Consider the following 21136-nt stretch of genomic DNA (forward strand, 5'->3'; position numbering starts at 1 on the left):
GGGCACCCCCTTTGGGAGTCCATAAATTTGGACTCCCTGAACCAAACCTCACCAAACTTGGGGAATAGCATAAGGACAGTCTCCTGATGATACGCTTAAAATATGGTGCAGAGTAAAAACATTGATGAGGAAGCTTGATTCAAATATTACATCTTCCATTAGCTCCCTTGGTCGCCATAAGTAATTCTTTCTTTGAGAGATAGAGAGAGGTTGGCAAGGCAACATAAAGAGCAGCAATAAAAATTGTTCAAATCAAGATTTCTGAACAAATGGGTAGAATTCACTGCAAACTACAGGAAATTATTCCTGGGGGCATCTGAAACATGGAACATAAAAATACTGGGAAGGTTAAAAAGACAGCCAGCACAGAGTTCTAGTGAAAAGAGTGACGAACTAGGATTTGAGAAATGCAAGTTTAAATCCCCACTCTGCCATGGAAGCCTGTTGTCACCTTGGACCGGTAGCACCCTCTCAGCCTAAACTACCACAAACAGCTGATGAGATGATAACATGTAGAAGCAGAGGCGTACTGGGTCCAAACAGAGACAAAGCCTCCTCTGGGCACCCCCGAGGAGCACTGCCCCCACACCTCCCTGTTGCAAGGATGGGGCCACGTTCCTGATCTCCAAGGTCAGTGCCTTGGACTATGTTTTCTATATTACTTATTTGCATATTTAGCAAAGGCTCATGGGAATGTAGTTGAAATACTCACCATGACTTGAAAACATAGTCCAAGGCACTGGCCTTGGAGATCAGGAACATGGCTTTTAGCAGGCCCAGGCCCGCCTTGGACTATCTTTTCTATTGTTGAAATGCTTACCATAATTTTACTGGTGTGAACCTCCCTGGATGTCATTCCAGTATAACTGTTCCTACCTATAAAACTGGAGATAAAGATAATCCTAATGATCTTTGACCTATTGGGTTTGTTGTCAGTAGTTGGTAAAATCTATACAGCATTTTTTATTTTATTTTATTTTTATTTTATTATTATATTTGTAGACCGCCCCATCCCCTAAGGGCTCTGGGCGGTGGACAACAAGCGTCATAAACAATACAGCAATATCAGTTACATTTAAAATCAATCAATCAATAAATACATAAGTTACATATGTTAAAAACTACAGCTGCCTCCATGCAAGCTCAAGCATAGCGTCAATATAAACTATCAGTAGATAAAAGACCCCTCCCGGAGAGGAGGCGGTATAGATGTTATAGGCTCCCATGATGGTAAGGAGAACACAGGAAGGGCAGCACACCATCAACGGGCCGTTTCCCAAAGGCCCGGTGGAACAATTCGGTCAGCCTACAGGCTCCCATGGAACTCTCCAAGATCCCGCAGGAGTCCCAGGACAGATGGTGGAGAGTGTTCCCATCAGGGCTGGAGCCATGGGCTGCAAGAGCCCTGGCTCGGGTGGAAGCCAGTCAGAGCCATTATCGGTGAGGGAGCCAGGGACCCTCAGTAAACTGGCTCCTCTGCTGAATTCCCAGAGGCCATGCAGGGACAATGTATAGTGGGTAAGAATGTCCCCAGAGGTGTCGTAGAGGCCCCAGGCCTGGGTAAGGCCTTTAAAGGTTTAATACCCATACCTTGTGGATGATCCGAATTCCACTGGAAGCCAAGTGCAGCTGGCTGCAATACGAAAAGGCTGGATGTGGTCACGGTAGGCACCACTCTGTGGGGCAGATCGCTTGCTGCATGCTGGACCAGCTTCAGCTTCCGGATCGAGGCGCAAGGGAATAGGCCAGCTTAGAGCTAATTACAATAGTCTAGCCTGGAGGTGACCGCTGTAATGGGATCACAGTGGCCAGGTCCCAGCTTTGGGAGAGGAAGGGGCCAGCCGACGGGCCTGTCGGAGATAGGAAAACGCAGTCTGGTTGTAAGGGCCACCTGGGTCTCTCCCCATTAAAAGAGATCAATCCAGGTGGACCCCAGGTTGCGGACAGAGGGGCCGGTGCCAACGAGGAGCCCCTCCCACACCGGGCGGCTGGAAATCCCCGACCTCCTCAAGCGCCTCAGCCAGAGGATCTCCGGCTCTCGATGGGTTTAGTTTTAACCTGCTCTGTTGCAACCTTTTCAACCAGCTAACCGCTTCCAGACAATGCTGTGGGGAGCTGCAGGCCATGGCCGCCTCCCTTCCATCAACAGAATGAGCTGAGCGTCATCAAGCGTGCATCGGTGACAGATCGTGCCCAAAGCTCCGCATTTCCTAACCGGAGCAAGGGGTGCGTGACAGATATTAAATAATAGCCAGGAGATAGAAGCTACCGGGGCACTTACCGCACTGAAGCGGGCACCGTCCGGAGGGCTGATCTCCACTACACTTGCTGAGTCCGGGTCCCGGAGAAACGAGACAATCCACTGAAGGACAAAAGCCCCGCACTGGAAGCTGCCAGGCGGTGGAGCCAAAAGGTCGGCTTCCATTCGACCATCAAAGCGCTAGCGTAAGATCTATGGCCAGCAGCTGCCGATCCAGCCTCTCCCGGTCCAGTTGCAGCATATGGAGGCATTGTGATTCAGACGGCTAATAAGAACGGCTCCCTCATCTCCCATGCCCAGCACGGAAGCCGGACTGGAAGGGGTCAGCGTCAAGCGTGTCCTCCAGGGGAAGCCCTGAAGCTGCTCCAGCTACCACTCTCTCACTACCTTCCCAGAACGGAAGAGATTCGGAGATCGGCGTAATTGGCCAGATTCTCAGGATCTAACGGTGGTCTTTTTTAAGAGTATGGACTACTGCCTCCCTTCAACCCACCTGGAAAGACTCCTTGCTCAAGGGGAGCCATTGATGATATTTATTCAACTTAGGTGGGGTCGTAGTTCCTCCCCGCAAACTTTAACAAGCCAGGAGGGCCTTGCGGATCCAGAAAGGACAGGTAGTGGTGGTTCAACATGCTAAGCTGTGGGCCCCGCCAACAGCTGGCCTCCAGAGAGCAGGGCAAACCGAGACCAAACAAGGGCCTGAAGACGGTAAGGGGAGCCTCCAGTTCACTAATTGTGCCAGTCAGTGAAGCACGGGGAGGTCCCATGGCCAGTGACGCGTGACTTCATCTCAAGTGGGCGAAGCTCATAAATGCCTCACAGCCAATCGCCAATGGTGATCATTTGTAGACCCTCTGAGGGTAGTGAGGGTCAGGGGACCCGAATCACACTAGAAACAGTTGCGCTCTGGCGCAGAGCTTGGCAGATCGCCGAGAGGAGGGAAAAGAAAACTCTTTGTCTCCTTCGCCATCGCCAACCCATGGAAGCCCTCACAAACGCCCTATAAGATGTTAGCATACACCGCCACGAAGTTTTCCCTCCACTTCGCTCTAGACGCCTGAGTTCTCGCTTCATCCATGCTGTAGAGCCCTCGGTATACCAGAGGGGCCAGCCGGAACGTGGGACGTAGGTCGCCAGAGGTAAGCCGAGGCTAATAACCTACGATGGCATCGGGCTAGATCGGGAGTTCCAGTCAGCCACCTGCTCATCGAGTGTGCCGATGTTGGTCTTCTTTGGGTTCTAAAAAGATTCCATATTACTATTTACATGAGGAATTATCTATAAAAATTTATTAAAACTAAAATTATTAAGTGTGCTTCTGATAATTAATGCACAGAAGATTTCTCAGGTTTCCTCAGGTTCAGGTATCTGGGTGTCTTATTTTTGTTGAACAGACTTCAGTCTTGGATGGCCAACTCCAAGATCATTGGCCGAGAACAAGTGGGATTTTGTAAGGGATACAGGATACCTGTATCCTGTGTTAAACTACTTGTTATCCTATCCTGTGTTATCCTACTTGATAAATAAGTATGCCATCTCAAGGAAGGATTTTTTGCATGCAGCTTTTACAGATCTTTTCTATGTACTTGACTCCATATCTAGAACCTGAATATGGGCTGAAAATTCAAGTCATGGTGAAATAGATCACAATTGATAGACTTCTTCTTCTTCTTCCTAGTGTTGTCCCACTAATGCAGAGTCTGCTGTTGATAGGAGACTGTTGTGGTTAATTAAAATCCTTTATACTGATACTTCAGCCCAAGTGCAGTGTAACAGTAAGGGTTATCTAATTACTGTTTTTTTCTGTTGTCTAAGGGTTAGACAGGGATACCTTTTAGAGTCATCTCTATTTAATTTATAGCTGTCTAATTTATAGCTGTCCTAATTATCCTTCTTTTCATACGCCTAATTCTCTGGCTATTTCAGCCTCTCTTTTTACTTTATGCAAATGTCTCATTTTTCCTTTCCTGAACCTGTGTTGGTCTTCTTTGGGTTCTAAAAAGATTCCATATTACTATTTACATGAGGAATTATCTATAAAAATTTATTAAAACTAAAATTATTAAGTGTGCTTCTGATAATTAATGCACAGAAGATTTCTCAAGTTTCCTCAGGTTCAGGTATCTGGGTGTCTTATTTCATTCCACCTTGTCTTGCAGTTGTCATAAACAATTGGTCACTTAGAAGTCTACTACAGCTACTATGAAGGCAGTTTTTCTTTTTGAATGAGGCACATTATATTCTAGCATCTATTAGAGTCTTTAACCCTGAGTTTTAAGCTATTTTATGGGATGGAGCCTATGTGTTTATATTTGTACGACCGCTCCTGTTGATGTTGTAGTGAATGTTGTTCACCGCCTGGATACCCCTTATAGGGGATCACGGTATATAAGTTAAATAAATAAATAAATAAATAAAAATAATAATAATAATAATAATAATAATAATAATAATAATAATAATAATAATAATAACCCAATAGTGATTTCAAAACTTTTGTACAGTGTCCCTATATGGATTTCTGCTGTAGGATGCTCTGTCTTGTTCCTTCAAGCAACTGGGGGCTCCTCAGGTGCATTTCATGATTGGCCCTTCGTTACAGGTTTGACATTAGCTTAACAGAAGACTGCGCCTAAGTACGTGTCTTTAAATTCTGGTTCTATCTATTCTTTGAGGCCCCAGGGGGAAGTTTAGTAAGCTTAACCCCCCAGGGACTCTCATAAGGCTCCTTGCCTCCAGCTTTCTGAACATAAACTATCACTGTTAAATATGAAGGTGGAGGACCTTTTCTCTTTTTCTGTAGATCAATGTAAAAAATGTGGCCAAATTGAATTAGAGATAAATGTTACACTCATTTTGATGATTGGAAGACATGTTCAATGCTTGCTCCTATCTATTTGGACTCTCTGATAACTTTAAAGTTATGTGAAACCTTTATGCTGTGAAGATTTAATTGCCCATTTTCAGTGGTTTTGCCAGGTCATCTGCTAAGGATCCCTTTTTTGGCCAGGCTATGTCCCTGGCCCCTTCTGTCAGTGGACTCCCTGGAACATACCTTTTGCAAGATTGTGCCTTATACCATGATTTAATAAATGGTCCATGTTTTCTCAAGCAACTTTAGAGCAAAAGGTTCAGTTTCTTTGAAAGGACTCTGACTTCTAATGTACTTACTTTGTTGTTTGTTTTTCAGAGGCTGCAGAGAGGAGTTGAAGGGAGTGGTTTTACAAATGGGTCTTATTTAAATGTTATGATTTTATTGTTCAAGACCTTGGTTTAAAAACATGGGGCTTGAAAGAAAGGTGAAGTATTTCTACTTTATCCCAGTGTAACAGCTTGGTACTTTGCCATTCACACTTTTCAGTGTAGAAAAACATAAATTGGATAATATGAGTAATATATTTTGTTTTGTAATAGAACTTACCAGAAATTAAAAGCATTTCCTAACTAGAATGTGGCACCTCTTTTTACCAGGAAAATTCATAAAGATAAAGGTATTGCTGGAAGCTCTAGGTTTATAAAGGGGCTTGAACATGAAAAAGCGCTGCAAATCTATGACATCATAAAATGATCTGATCATGCTGCCATATTTCAGAATGTAAAAAATCATTACTAGGCATAACAGAAGGAGTAAATTGCAATCCTATGACAAAAATTATTTGAATATCTGAAATGCATATTCACATGGGTTGAAAGAGCTTGCTGGGTTTAACACTATACACACTATATAAAGGAGTAACAGGAACATCTGGAGCCACAGTTACTTCTGTGTCAAGAGCCCAGCTTGGATCAAATTGCCATTTCATGGATTACATTTTCCACTATCAACTGTGAAGAACTTGTATCTTAATAGAAGGCTGTCTGCCATACCTTTTTACTTTTAGCCATCTTCTTTAGCTACAAGAAACTAGAAAGAGGAAGATATCTGCCTCACAAGAAAGAACATTTTAAATCTTCAGTAACACCTACAGCAATATACCGAAGGCTGGAAAATGATCTTTTCATCGCTGCAGAGCTCTTCCAGGAGAACAAAGATCCCTATTAAAATTAAGGGCTTAAAAATGTAACACAGAATACATTAACTCCATTCTACAGCCCCAGCATAGCCCTGCAGCCCCAGCACAGTTCAGCATCAAAGAACACTAAGCTATAATAAAGTAAATAGATCCAATACCATACATTATTATAAAGGGTGTAAAGAAAGGACTAAAAATATCATCCAGTATTAAAACAATGTGTCTCAATTGTATGCTGTTTCAGATACATTTATTTATGCTGTTTAACTTTTTTCATCCAAGTTTGACATTCTACAAACTTTAGGATTGAGTGCATTTTGAAAGAGAACAGCAGGAATATGGAGGTCTGACATGTGCAATCCTCATATAACAAAGCTATTCTTTTTAAATTTTTCTGTTTCCATTCCTTGCATGTTCCTTAAGATTCTAGGTGATTATCTGATTTTAGTTGTGTATGAGCGCAACAAAGGCCCTTTTCGTACAGCAAATTTAGACCAGATTGCAGCCAGGATAAATGAATCCAGCATAGCCCCGAGCCAGTCGAATGGCTGGCTATCCCATGGCTGCCTTTTTTCTTAAAACTTATCTCCCACCGATGCACAGCTCCACAATCAGGCACCCATGCTTTCCCAGAACGTTGCTGAAGCCAGATGTCCCTGCGTAGCTCCACAGATGGGAGCTGGGAGGTAAGCAAAAAACAAACCTCAGCTGAGGCTGTAAGGCGAGTTAAAACAAAAGAATTGCACATATTGCGATTCTTGTAAAACCTGGAGGGGGGGAATGCAGAGCAAACTTGCATTAGGAGCGGGATCCATGAAAAGTTCCCCCCCAACCTGGATTTTATCCCACCCTTAACCCGTGTTTATTGGCCCGTGTGGAAAGGGCCAAAGAGACAGACATGCAGCTAAAGTACATAGCTTAAAGGAAATGTAGATTTATGAAATTCCATAGAAAAGGAAACTGAGTTGTAGTAATCAAATAGCTCTTCTGATCCTACTACTAGAAAAAATTTAGACATCCAAACCAAGTAGCACACAAACCTGAGCTTGATAAATAAGGGCTTGATAAATTTGGGTTTCTCCTCTTCCTTCTGAAAGCTATAATGTACAACCAATAATCTGAGTCTGACTTTGTGGATCTTAAATTGAACAGATAGTAATTTTGAACAGTATTGCTTAATTTTAGAAAGAAATCCTCTACATTTTCACAATCTCCATAACATAATCCATCACCCTTCTTCATTTCTTCAACTCAAGTCCTTGATATGGTGCGATCTGCAGCATATTTTCCACATAAAATTCTTTGGTCTATTTTGACATTTTTTCTCCTAGCAGGAAATGGAGTTCTAAATAAAACTGTATTTCTGCTTCTTCCAGAATTACAATTAAAATCATGTTCTTTATTGTTACAATCTGCTGGTCACATTATGAGAACATTATTTTGTAGCATTATTAAAAAGTTTACATATGTAACTTTTTGAAAGCATTCATGGAAGAATCTTATTTTCTACCCTGTTATTATCATAAGCATCCCATGAATGATGAACCAAGCCATATTTAATTCTTTCAAAAAATAAATGACAAATAGAGGACTTTTTTCATTCCAAAACTCACAACTGAAATATATTTTATGCCTAATAAAGGTTTTGGAATTGGAATTGGACTGAAATATAAATTTTAAAATATCAATGAAAATAAAATGGAACTAATATTAATTTCAATTTAATTTGGAGGACAAACATAGGGGGAAAAGCATAATGTACTACATCTGAAATTGTACATGGTTACTAGATTTTGACATTACTTTTTATTATAGCAAACATAAGATCTGTAAATTACTATATTTAATAATTTTTAGAGACTGGAATGCAGAATCATGTTTCAGTACTTCAGCAACTTCGCATTTAAGAGCTATTATTACAGACTAGTATTGTTAAACTTTATGAAGAGCAACCCACTTTATTTACTATGTGTTTCAGGGCCCACCTGCAAAGTAACTCCACTACACTTTCTGCCTCTCCAACAAAAAGCAGAACTCTCTCACAAGAGTTAACAAGTCTATGTTTTACTGTTTATGTTTATTGCTTATAAATATATGGCATTATTGTATTTCATGACTGTTCTGCAAATTATGCAGAAGCAAATGCAAATCTGCCCTCAAGATTCCCAACTTACTCTCTTCATCCCTCTTGGCCTTAGAAGCCACATATGAGCCCAGATTCATTTTTTTGAGAACTACTGCTGCATAGCTTTACCTTGGATTCAAGTAATCATGTTTTAACCGAGACAGATTTTAAAACAAATACAAGATGCTTACCCACTGTAACAGCAACAACAGGATACTAAGTCATTACAAATATTTTGAAATGCTGAATTTCTCTCTACTGTACCAAAGAACAAGCACACATGTATTTTCCATGGCTGGCCCACAACTATGGATATTTTTCCACTAAGGACTGCCTGAGACTGTCTAATTTCTTATCTGTAGATTAGAATCCTTCACCAAAGGCTTGCAAACACCTTTCCTCTCCACCATCTTTTGTGTATGAATTCTTTTAATTTTGGGAACTAACCACAGTTATGTCTGCAAAGACATTTCATCATTACTAGTTCTATGCTGGTCCTAAAATGTGCAAAAGCAAAAAAAAATTGTTTGAAAATTTCACATGACTTTTGTACTCCAACTGACTTCTTTCAGATAGATCTAAAAAGTAGTACACCTGTGCTTAGAAACAATCTTCTCCCTCCAGGCATGTCTAGTTTAGCACTCACTCTCTGAAATAATCTCAGCAACTAGCAGATGCTACATGGATCATCAGATAGTAGCCTAATTTATGCCCATTCCAGTTTCAGTGAATCCTAGCATTTTTTTCTCGTAACCATTTTTAATCTTCTATGTTCAGTAATACATACCAGTTCCTTTGCTCACATATGGAGGCTTGAAAAACTTTACAACACCATACAAGTTGACAACAGTACCACCTTTCAGATGATTTAGAGGAGTATATGTGTACTTGGGGGCAACAGACTAGAAAGACACAACAGAAAGTGACTGCATGATAAAACTATTTTTATACAAACAGCAGATTGTAATATTTACTTTGCCTAAAATTCTTCAAACTTTAAAAATAAGGTCTGACCCTCCCAACTTCTGAAATACCAAATACATATTGTTTGAGTAATAAGTTGTAGTGACACAAAACACTTCCTTTTCCTAGTAGCCATTAATTCATATTATACAGTTTCAAACAAGAGATGACAATGCATTGCCATTTTGTCCATTAGTTGCAACTACTACTTAGCAGACACTCTTTTATTTGCTTTGGAAACATTTCCATTTGCAGGAAATTCTACAGTCATAATAAAAGTATGACCTGCTGGCACGGACAGAGAAAACACACCTCTCCAATATAAACAATGTGAAAGAAAATCTATGCCAATTGATTTCTGAGATACTGGAATTTCACTCTGGGCCTCGTCAGTAAAGAATCTTGCCAAATGCTTGATGCATGTCAAAAATTTAGCATTATTGCCCTCTCCTGATACAGCAGATTCATTTTAATAAAGGGTTTGAAAAGGCGGCCAGGACAAGAACATTTGTATCCTCTCCAGTAATGAGCAGAAGGTGCCATGGGCAATGTAATTATTTCTTGTTCTACCTTGTTCTGTTGGATGGTCTAACAGGAGCCAAAAGCGCATCCAACAATAAACTGCCAATATTTCTAACCACACTGTTGGGTTCAGTTTGATTAGGTGATGCTGCCTAAAGAGGATTTGTTTACATGTGACATAACACTTGAAAAAAATCTCAGAGTCACAGAAAATTCCTAGGTCTCTATTGAGAAACATTGTGGCTTGGATCCCACCTAGAATTTCCATGAGGAATGATTTTTGCCCATTCCCCCTTTTCTTAGGGAAGACTACTGATTTCCTACCCCAAACTATTCTTGGTAGTTCCCTATTCCCCAAGAACAGCATTCCTGGGTTGGGTGTGTGTGTGTGCCAAGGGAGAATTGGCAAAACTGTCCACTTCCTTGTACCTATGAAAATTCTATGTATGATCCAAGCTTTCTTATTGTCCTTGGTATCCACCAGGACGTTGTCTAAGGCCTCTTCCGCACTTTCAGTCCACTTTCACAATTGTTTTCAAGTGGATTTTGCAATTCCGCACAGATGCCAAGTGCATTGAAAGTGGATTGAAAGTGCATTATTCTGTATGTGCGGAAGGGGCCTAAGTCTTTGCCAAACAACTTGTGCCTGTGAAAAGAATAGCCAGACACCACTGACTTGGAATGCAAGTCAGCCTGCCAGGATTGAAGTCATAGGTTACGTCTGGCCGGAATGGAGCAGGCCAGGGATCGAGCAGCCAGAAGGAGGGCATCAAGTGTTGAATCCGCTAGGAAAGATGCACCCATCATAATCCTATCTGACCCCTCCCTGACTGCTCTTTCTTCTGGTGGTAGAATGTCATTTACCCTTTTTAGCCAAGCGATGAGGGCTCTGGACACAGTGGTGGAAGGGATTAAAACTTTCATAGCCATGGCGAACCACTCATGTGCTCTTTTTATGGCTATTTTGGACTTTCTATCTAAAAGGTCTTTAATGTGTCCTGCCCTGTCTTTGGAGATCAATTTCCTGATTGTAGGTTAGCTACTGGGGTGTCAACCATTGGTACCTGCAGTAAATGACTGACATGTTCAGGTACCACATAAACTTTTCTGTTTGAGGGGGCGACTGCCTTATTGGATGTCAGGTTAAGCCACTCTCTCTTAATCTTCCTCTCAAAAAAGTCGGGTAGAGGAAAGAACTTTTTAGGTTAATCCTCTTGAGGAAATTATTCTAGGCTGCCTTTGGGATAGCCTTTGATTGATTTGTGCTGAGACTGCCCTATGGGGTCCTCAGCATCAGTGGGGGCATGGAGATCAAGGGCAGAAATAGCCTTTGTTATGAGAAAGCTGAGATCTTCCACCTTAAAAAACTTGGAGTCTGGTCATGGTCTTCAACCACTAAATCCTCATTATCAGAAAATTGGTTTCCTTCTTCCATACATTCTCCCTCACTAATGCCCTCTTCCTCTAATTATGAGAGGGGTTGGGGGCTTCCCCGCAGGAGGGTTCTGAACAGCAGAGGGAAGGTCTGTTTTGACATTCTTGCTGAGAATGGAAGAATTCCTGTCTTGGGGACTGGGATAGGAACCTGACAAATTCCATTGGGGAGAAACTACTCCAAACATTGGAGCTGTTAGAAAGCATTATTTTGCCAGGGGTCTGAGTTGTCCCCCACCCCCGCATACCCAGCAGATGGAGGGTTGGAAGGATTTTGTCTGACTCTTGTATAGATTTCTGCGGTTTGGGAGGGCAGATCATCCTGTTCCCTTCTGGATCTATGGCTTGTTTTAGCTTGTCTTGTCTGGCTGGGGGGGACTGTGCTTGCTTAGCAGCACACTTAGGTGTTTTCTTGGAGCCATTAGCAGCGCTCACAGACCCTGGGTGGGTCGGGGAGCTGCTTTTCCTCTCCATAGGGTCTTCTTGTCCCTTCTTTGGGTGTGGGGAGGAAGCCCTCACTGAAAAAGCACTAGTCGCCTCCGCAAAGGAGCGGGCAAATGACTCCCAAGCAGGAGAAAAGGAGCCATCGGTCATTTTGAGGCTCCCAGAGAGATTCGTGCCAAAACTGAGTTCTTTAAAAAGGCGCCGTAACAAACGTGCTGAAGCTGCTCTCACACTCACTCAGACAAAATACAAAAGGAGACCATTGAAGGAGCACAGAGAGGGGGCCAATTAAGGGAGAAAACAAACAAACGGAAGTTAAGGGGAGAGGAACAACGATGGAACAAACATACTCACACTGAATTTAAACCAGAGAGAGGAAAAAAAGCCATGCTCTCCTGAACAGGCAGGAACAATACTGGCAAGAAAGGGGACATTCCTGCTCTTAAAGGGGAAATGATGGAAGTTTTGAAGTTCCTGCCTCCTGAATGAAGGAAAAGAACATCCCATACAAGATGTCCTTCGCCTCCAGGAGAAAACAAGCACAGGCTGAACAATATTTATCTCATCTACTTATCCTGAAGATACTGCAAAATTTCTTTTAGGTTTTGATCCTGGCAAAGTCCTGAATATTTTCAAGCCCCCCAAATGAATACTTACCATGGCTACTGTTTCTGAAGCAACAGCTGTACGTCGTGACTTAGGACAAATCTAGGTAGAAAAGCAGAACCAAGGATCACAAATACAGTGTGCCAAAGATTCAGACTTATGCCAGTATTTTCACAAGAATATATACAAAACTAGAAATTAAATAAAATATGTATTTATTTAGGATATTTCTGTTCTTCCCTTCCTCCAAGAAGTACTTTCCTTCCTCCTTTCCTGTATTTTATTCCCACAACAATACTGTGAGGCTGAGAGACAGTGATCAGCCCAGACCCTGCAAGCTTTGATGGCAGAATGTGTATCTGAACCTAATCCGAGATCCTCGTCAGATACTCTAAACACACATACAGTATGCCCAACAAGTTAACATAATTGCTGTTCACATCTTATTTTATAGTGGAAGGAAACATCTTGTTCATTTCCTTTAGGTTGCCATTTACTGGCTAAATAATTTATAGAACATTTTCAATGCTATCAAGAAACTAAAAGAAATAATTTTCTCCATTTGAAGGTAGCCAAATTGATTTACGTTTTATGATTCACTGGTTATCTAAACAAGTAATAGAACCTGCCTCTAAAACTGCTTCATGAAGTCATCTATAGGAATAGACTTTTTTGTGTTCTATGTTAAAAGTACTGGATATTAAACTTTAAGCTATCTAAAAAGCACACCAGTATATGAGGTTAGAATTAAAACATGTACATACCTAGTGGGACTTTTGATTCCACCCCCACCCACCCCCGCTTTCATATTTCACTTGGGTTTTTAAAAAATTGTTTTCTACACGACACGGGGCTTATTGTCTGAAATTAAGAAAAAATAAATCCAGGTGTTGCTCTGAGATGTAGAACTAGCTGCATGCTCTGCATCCTGGCTGAAGACATCACTGCTGACATGAATGAGGGTCAAATTCATGTACCATTTGATTATGTCTTGTATTTCAACTACTATCCCTAGAATGGATGGGGAAAACCTTTAAAGTACATACATAAATAGATGACCCAGCCTCATCAGGCATTTTCAGCTGGAGGCAATGCCTGCCGTCTTCACTGGCAGATTTAGACAAGCTGAATCCAGCTACCACCATGGTATCCTATTGGAAAAAAATGTATTATTATCAGTTATGCTAGTTCCTGATATTTACACTGCTTAATAACTTATCTTTTCTATAGAAAGGGAAAAAATGTTGCAAGAGGAAACTCATCAAGAAATATTTGGAACAATGACAAATCCTCAGTCAACACCAAAAGCTCCAAAAAAATTAAAAGGGGGGGGGGGGAGAAAGAAAAGAAACATGTAGCAACAAAAGTTATATTCTTTTGATTTTCATTGCAAAGATTTACTTATATGCTTAACTCATCTACTAAAATAAATTTGTCTGGAAATAAATAGGGGCAAAGCTTTGACCAGATCAACTCCTTGTAATACTCTCAACCATAAGTAATTAAAACCAAGAATATTATCTTAAAATGGTTGTAATTGACAGTTTTTATTATTATCATCTGCTGATATTTCAGATTTTAGGATAAACAGATTTTAATACAATACTCTTGCACCACCAGTACATACTACATAGTATGCTGATCAGCAACCGGGAACAACTACTACAACCCTTGGAAGCAACTGCTGACAGCATATTTTTCTGACTGATTGGGGAGCAGAAGGACACAGTGGGTTGTGGTTTGTCCATCTTTACTTAACAAACAGTAGCTAACTATTATGTGTGTAGCAATAAAGTCTATGATCAAGAGAATAAGTTTCCTATAACAGCTCCCCCTTTCAAAAACACACAGAAATACTTCTGGCTAATATGTAGTGAGCAAAGTATTTTTATTAGTGTTGATTTGGGCAAAAACCACCCAAACCAACAGCTATTTCTAACAAAATTAGAAGAAAAACTCAGAGATGACACTGGCAAACAATGTCATTTTATGCACTTGTGGTCTGCCCTGTAGTGAGTTACCCATTTGGGTCAGATTCTTGGCTGTGCACACATTTTCCTCCTTCCTGAACTCTTGTGCCGTTGATCAGAGACCTGGCAAAAACACAATCCCCCCCCCCCCCACACACACTTTGAAAGGAAGTAAACGGAATTAGTATGCATTTGCTTTCTTTGGGTTTCCTTGCTCCTCCCAGCTTTTTCCGCCCACAAAGCAGTTCCTCCCCAGGCAGACAGAACAAGGAAGTAAAGGGCAGACAAAAGGGTGGCTCTGCTATGTTCGCTACACAGTGGGAGAAATAGAAAACTGTGGGGAAAACCAACTGCAAAGAACATAGTCACAAGGTAAATACTGAAAGCATAAATGGCCAATGATTACTGTATAGGATTGGTCATTTATATATGATAATGTTTACAAAGAAAATCTGAGGTGGTGTCAGGGGGATTGAATCGAGGTGATTGAGATTAATTCCTACCTCACCGTAACTGCTTAGTGCTACAAATCAAATGCTGCTAAAATATATACGTAAACAGCCTGCTATATGTTACCATTGCCGTCTGAGGCACTCTTTCCTTGGTGGCTTCACAAGCTTTGTAGATAACTAGGCTTTCCCTTGACATCCTGATTCCATGAGAAATGGAGTCGTATCCGTTATCTTGTGGGGGCAGGAAGCCAGGTGACTTTCTCTGGCTATCTGCCAGTGACCTTGGGGTGCCTCAGCTCTGGGAACTGTTTTTCACAATTTTTTGGGAATTTGGGAGAGAGGACTTGTGGGGGATAAAGGGGGTGGCAAAAGCCAGGTTTAGTAGACCTGGCTTTTCCAAGCTTTGATGCTCTGACGCTTCTCAATAAATGCTACTGATCAACTACACAGAGTCAATTTATTGGCTTAAGGTTCAAGACCTAACAGATGGCTAAGAAAGTAAAATCTAAAAGGTCCCTTCTTAAATATGAATGTATAAATCAAGAAAAAAAAATCTGTAACCTGTTTGTTCCTTCACACACTTTGTATTTACACAACATCCAAAACTAGCATGAAACTAAAATATGTTATTTTATGGAGATAGACTTTTGTGAAGGTACTATCCATTATGGGATATTTAAATAGGCTTTAAATGTCAAATTTAAAAACCATATTAAAGCAATCATGTAAAAATACTTGCGAAACTCTGAAGGGCTTACTACTAGCTTAACAGAAGAAGAAATAAGAAACTAATCAAGAAAAAGAAATCCTGGATCTTGTGAGTTCTGTAGAAAAAAATGACAGTGGATAAGTTTATTTATTTACCTCATTTATATCCTGCCTTTCTCCCCAATGGGGACTCAAAGCAGCTGACATAATTCGCCTCTCCTTCATTTTATCTTCACAACAATCCGGTGAGGCAGGTTAGGCTGAGAGAATGTGACTGGCTCAAGCTTACCTAGCAAGCTTCCATGGTACAAGTGGGGATTTGCACCTAGGTCTTCCAGATGTCAGTCTGACACTCTGGCTCTATACCACACTGGTTCCCCCAAGATGCTTTTGAAGCAGATGGAGAATGTTAGGCACATGCAAATCCTTTGGAAAGGACTGGAAAATATAATTATTGAATTTCCACTGATTTCAATAAGCAAATTTAATTTTCTTATTGTTTTGTCCTGAATTCATGCTTTTGGTAACACTCAAGTGCATTTCCCCATTAGTGCTGAGAAGATGACAGCACAGGTGGTAGAGTGTTTGGTCTGGGGCGGGGTGTGTGTGTGTGTGTGTGTGTGCGTGTGTGTGTGTGTGTGAGTGAGTGAGTGAGTGAGTGAGTGAGTGAGTGAGTGAGTGAGTGAGTGAGTGAGTGAGTGAGTGAGTGAGAGTGGACCCTGCCAGAAACCCTGGGCCTCAGCAGCACTTTAGGGTATGTAAATGCCAGCCCTGCTCCAGACCTTCGTAGATCTGAACACTGTGCTAGACACTTCAGTGCAAGCATTCCAATCTCAGGCAGCACAGAAGATTTATCCACCAAGAGCATTCAATTCTTTGCCATCAAGCATCACAGATGTCAGAAGCTGACCAGGAGACAAGTCAAAAAGAAATAAAAGATTTTAAAACAAAGAAACTGCCCACATTTTCTGGCATCCATCACCTAGCTAGATTGAAAACTCCCAAGGAAGTAAAGAGAGTTTAAAAACTAAATAAATAACCGAGTTGATAGACTACCTTACTGGCAGGCAGGGAAACTGAGTGAGATCACTGAGAAAATGAAACTGCACACAGGGAATTGCAATGCAAGTTAAAGGCTCCTTTACTTAAGTTAATCTTGTCATTGCCTGAATATTAAGGCACCATCTCAATTTTGATTGTGCCCTCTAAGTACCTTCAGATGGATGTGTGCTCTTACTGAAAAGCACTTTACCCTCAAAACCGCCTCCTCCTCTGCATTCAATCTTGTACCAATAGCATTCCCATTAGCTTTTACCGCATGCCTTTTTGTCCATGTGTTTATTTGATTACAACAAATAAAGGAGCTTTCTGATTAAAGCCGACAGTTTTTAGCAAAACACTGCACTATGACTGCCCTTTCTGCTACTTCAGCAGTCTCTGACAATACTCCTGTAACTGATTTAAAATCCCAAACCTTAATGTTTTCTGTAGAAACAAGACTGCTAACTTAAGTGATACAGACAGATCCAATTATTGCAAAAAATATAAAAACAAATGAAAACAAGATTTAATAGGCAAAGAAATGACCACAGCATGATGATAAACTATATTTTGCACGATAAAAGACAAGGAAATATATGGAATAGTTACTTATGCCACTGTTCTATCATACATCTTGCTCAATAAAAATGTGCTAAAAGTAACTGAAAACTGGATGTATTTTTTTCATATGAAACTTAAGAATATATAGAATTTAGCTATCAATGGACAGTTTCAGATTTGGTTCCTAAACCAGAACCAAACTCAGCCATAATTTCCCAACTTGAGAAGTTCTGCAAAGACTAGGATGAATTTTCATTGCATAGAATTGTTACTAATGTTGTAGATTCAAGTTCAGGTCATTTCTGGGGGAAAAAGTGAAATAAGTCAGAAACCAAAGAGCTCTGCTCTAGGATATATTATTCCTGTTTCAGCACTTTGTGAAATTACTAGATGCACAAATGATTATGGAGCTCAGCTGCTGACTAAGGGTTAGGGAATCATACAGCTCACTGGGTCTCTTACGTTCCCAATTTACTAGGAGCAAATTTCAGTCTTGTTCAGACAGGAGAGAGTTAAAATGGCAGACTAAGAAATTTATTTTTTACTGCGGACAGTAGCTACATCATTGTTTGCTTTGTTGACATATTTATTTTACAAAGTTTATGTCCAGTCTTCTTGCCCAATCATGGCTACTAAGGCAGCACTTAAAAACGGAGCATTTAAAAGTACATCATAAAATCAATTAAAATAAAAAAACTTTAAAAAATGCAAAACACAAAGACTGCAATTAAAACTTAAGGCAAGAAGGAGGGATCATTGAGGGAATGCCAGATAAAGCAAAGAAGTCTTCATCCAGAAACACAAGGCAGGGACAGAAGGGGACAAATATCTCTAAACAAGGCTACCGTAAGAGACAGGAAACACAGAACTCACAAGCTGGTGGTTACTGTGCTAAATCCAATAGTCATATTAGCGTCTTGAAGAAGATGCCCAAAAAGGAGATGTTTCCTTATTATCTAAGCAAAATTCATAACACAGTTTCTTTTCGGCATTACAATATGAATGGCAAAAATCACTCCCATAATAAAAAGGTATCTGTATGCTCTTGTGGGGCATAATTTGGCAACAGTTAGCAAACTCTTACTTCCTTATATCCATTTGCTATTTATCTCTCTTTCTCTTTGTGAAAATTTGTGAAAAATAATTGGTAACAGGCCACTATTTTGCATTTAAAAATGGCCAAATAAAAATATACTTTTTCAGAACTATGACTGGCCATCATGAATTATGAAAAACTAGCAACAAAGGCCATTAAGTGACAAAACACAACAGGCTCCAGAAAACTCTTGTTGTGCTGCAGGCAGGCAGGAGCTAGAGTGTGACTGAGCAAGCCAGAGTAAAGGTGGGCAGCGTGTGAGGCGTGGTCAACCAGTCCAGAGTCAGGGCAGCCAGTTGGCACAGGCATGGTGAAGGCAGTCCAAAGTCAAGGCACAGGCAGGAGATCAAACAAGCAGGTTGAGAGCCGGAGGTAAGAGGAAGAACAGGTACGTGGAGCTTATCAGGAAATACACTTGTTGCAGCCAGGCAGAACCGAGTTCAGTGCAGGGTTTATATAGGGAGTTCTGGTTACTTTGGCTGGGATTGTGCAAGGACTTAGTCATTTTACAAAGCCTTCTGCCATACTTAGTCACAATGTGAGCACTTTTCCTTTTACCCTGTAGTTGCAGCCTCTATCTCAGTCTCCTTTTTGCAGCTTGTTCCTATCTCAAGTCTCCTTTGTGCAGATTCCTGATGGCTCTCCCAGCTGCACGGCATCAGTCTCTGGCAGCAGTATTCTCAGTTTCTGGGGTTATGATACTTGTTTGCAAAGCTGGGTTCTGGCTTTACAAAGTGAGGTGCCTGTTAAAATGGGGAACATTCCCCATCTCCATAGGCATACCTCTCCCCTGCTTGCAAAGCTGGATCCCAGTTTTGCAAAGGAGGAACAGCAGAGAGCCTGTGAAGGTGGGAAGGGTTCTTCCCATCTTCATAAGCACCTCTCCATACAATTTACAGATGTGGATCCCAGCTTTGCAAAGGGGGGGGGTAGCAAGGTGCCTGTGAAGCTGAGGAGAGTTCTCCCCTTTTACCAGGCAGGAGGACATGCAACCTTACACCGCTCCCTGTGCACATTTGCCCCCCCCCCCCATAGAAGCTGCCCCTAGAAGAAGCAATTGTACTGCAACATGAGCAGATATATAATTGAAACATAAGGTTGATCCCACAGATCTGTTCCACTGGCAAGAAGCACCACCTCTTGGTGGCAAGATCCATTTGCAAAATGGATCCATGGGCTCCAACCCACTATTGTTTTTTTAAAAATGTTCGATCATTATAATACCTGCAAAGGTAAGATGGTTTCAACCATCATTCTGAGATTTGATTACATTTCCACAAAAATGCAATGGAACCTAAATTGTTAGTGAACCTTAAATGTCAAGCTTTAACTGACACAAAAAACACAGTGGTAGTCTTGATGTACAGTTCCCTGAAAAATAAGTAAATTTGTAGCACCTAAATCATTGAATTAAAGGATTCTTGCATAGGCATTTTCACACTGCACTGAGACAGATGAGTTATACTTTCTTAATTCAATATGCATGCCCGCTAATACACTACAATATACGTCTTCACAAAAACTCACATTCAAGAATATTTTCTGGAGAAAATTCATATAACTGCATTTTTTCAAGCAAATTCTTATTAATTTAATTTTGTTAATCAAAGTTACTGGGAAAAGCTGTAAAAACATTCACATGCACTGAGGACATTCAGTGTCCTTCTGTCTTATACACATCCCCATTACTGAACCATATAAATCACATTCAGCATATTTTTTTCTCATGATCAAATTGCTTCAGCTGAACTACTTTCTCAGTGTAAGAAAAAACTTCTGAGATTTTTTTGCAGCAGGTAAAATTAACATGGGGCATTTTAAGCTTTCTTTCCTAACAGCAAGTCAGTCAAGCCTGCTAAACCAGATCCCCATCTAGGTTACAGGAAATTACCACAAAATGTTCTGTTTCAAGATTTTCCAGAAAACCACATCGCTACTTTTTCTGCAATTATTTGGGGATGAATATTAATATGATGAAATTAATATGTCATGCATTCTTCAAGTTGGCAATCAAGGGAGGGAGCCAATCTCATTCTATCTCAAAAGAATGGAAAATACAGAGACTTTGCACAGATTGTAATGTCACATGATAAAAAGTTATATATTGTGTATATTCTCATAATACAAGGAAAAATATATACTTTTAACCATATGTAGACATTTTAGGGAGCTATGATTTCCCCAGGTTTCCATGGAATGCTTGTACTGACAGTCAAACAATGGCATCCCCCCCACCCCCCAATATGTTACAGATGCACAACAGGTAGAAGGCATGTCATCCTAATGATATATTCAACTCAGATTGTTAAACTTCAACTGGCAGCAGATAATGAACTCTGAACAGAGATATGCAAATAGCAGGAAACACAACTTGCCTCAAACACTTAGTACATCTTGCACTGAAATTCACACATCTATGCTTTGAAAAACTTGATTAGAATGAGGCCATGTACATGATTTTCTGTTTAAAACTTGAAATTTAAAAATAAAAGCCCTACTTGCATAATTTATAGCTTTCTACTGACTAAAATATTATAGCCTGTTAAAATAGTTATCTAATAAATTAGCCATCTACCATCTAGCCTTACAAGTTTCGTACTGATCTGACACAACATACATTACACAAGTCCGAACTGATCACATCTATCTTTTAACCTTTGAAATCATCACCAAGCCAGTGGAGGAAGTAAACTGTATGTTGAATTTCCATTTATTGTACTGTCACCCATACGAGACAAAACAATTACAAACATGTTCAAAGTAAATTTAGTTTGACAGTTTATATCAGTTTGGGAAGGAATCTCGTGTTCATGTCAAATCAAAATGTAGTTAAAATTCATCCTCAACCACTTGCTGAACATTCACAGCAAAATGGATTGGTATGACAATAGTGAATAGAAGTTTCCCCAATTTCCCCAGGCTCTTCAATGAGATAGTGCTG

General features: G+C 40.6%; 1 protein-coding gene across 3 annotated transcripts in view; it reads right to left on the bottom strand.

Moving 5' to 3' along the window:
* POT1 (protection of telomeres 1) overlaps window positions 1-21136 on the bottom strand; it is a 113156-nt gene that overhangs the window by 83752 nt on the left and 8268 nt on the right. For all 3 annotated transcript variants that reach the window (XR_007244802.1, XM_048500104.1, XM_048500103.1), the window contains exons 4-6: window positions 13414-13518; window positions 12419-12469; window positions 9186-9300 (exon numbers count right to left, since the gene is read on the bottom strand). Coding sequence is in view for 2 of the 3 variants with exons in the window: in XM_048500104.1 (XP_048356061.1) it covers window positions 9186-9300; window positions 12419-12469; window positions 13414-13518 (271 nt within the window). In the remaining variant the exon portion in view is untranslated. The remainder of the gene's footprint in view (window positions 1-9185; window positions 9301-12418; window positions 12470-13413; window positions 13519-21136) is intronic.

The sequence above is a fragment of the Sphaerodactylus townsendi genome, linkage group LG06, assembly GCF_021028975.2.
Source record: "Sphaerodactylus townsendi isolate TG3544 linkage group LG06, MPM_Stown_v2.3, whole genome shotgun sequence".
Lineage (NCBI taxonomy): Eukaryota > Metazoa > Chordata > Lepidosauria > Squamata > Sphaerodactylidae > Sphaerodactylus > Sphaerodactylus townsendi.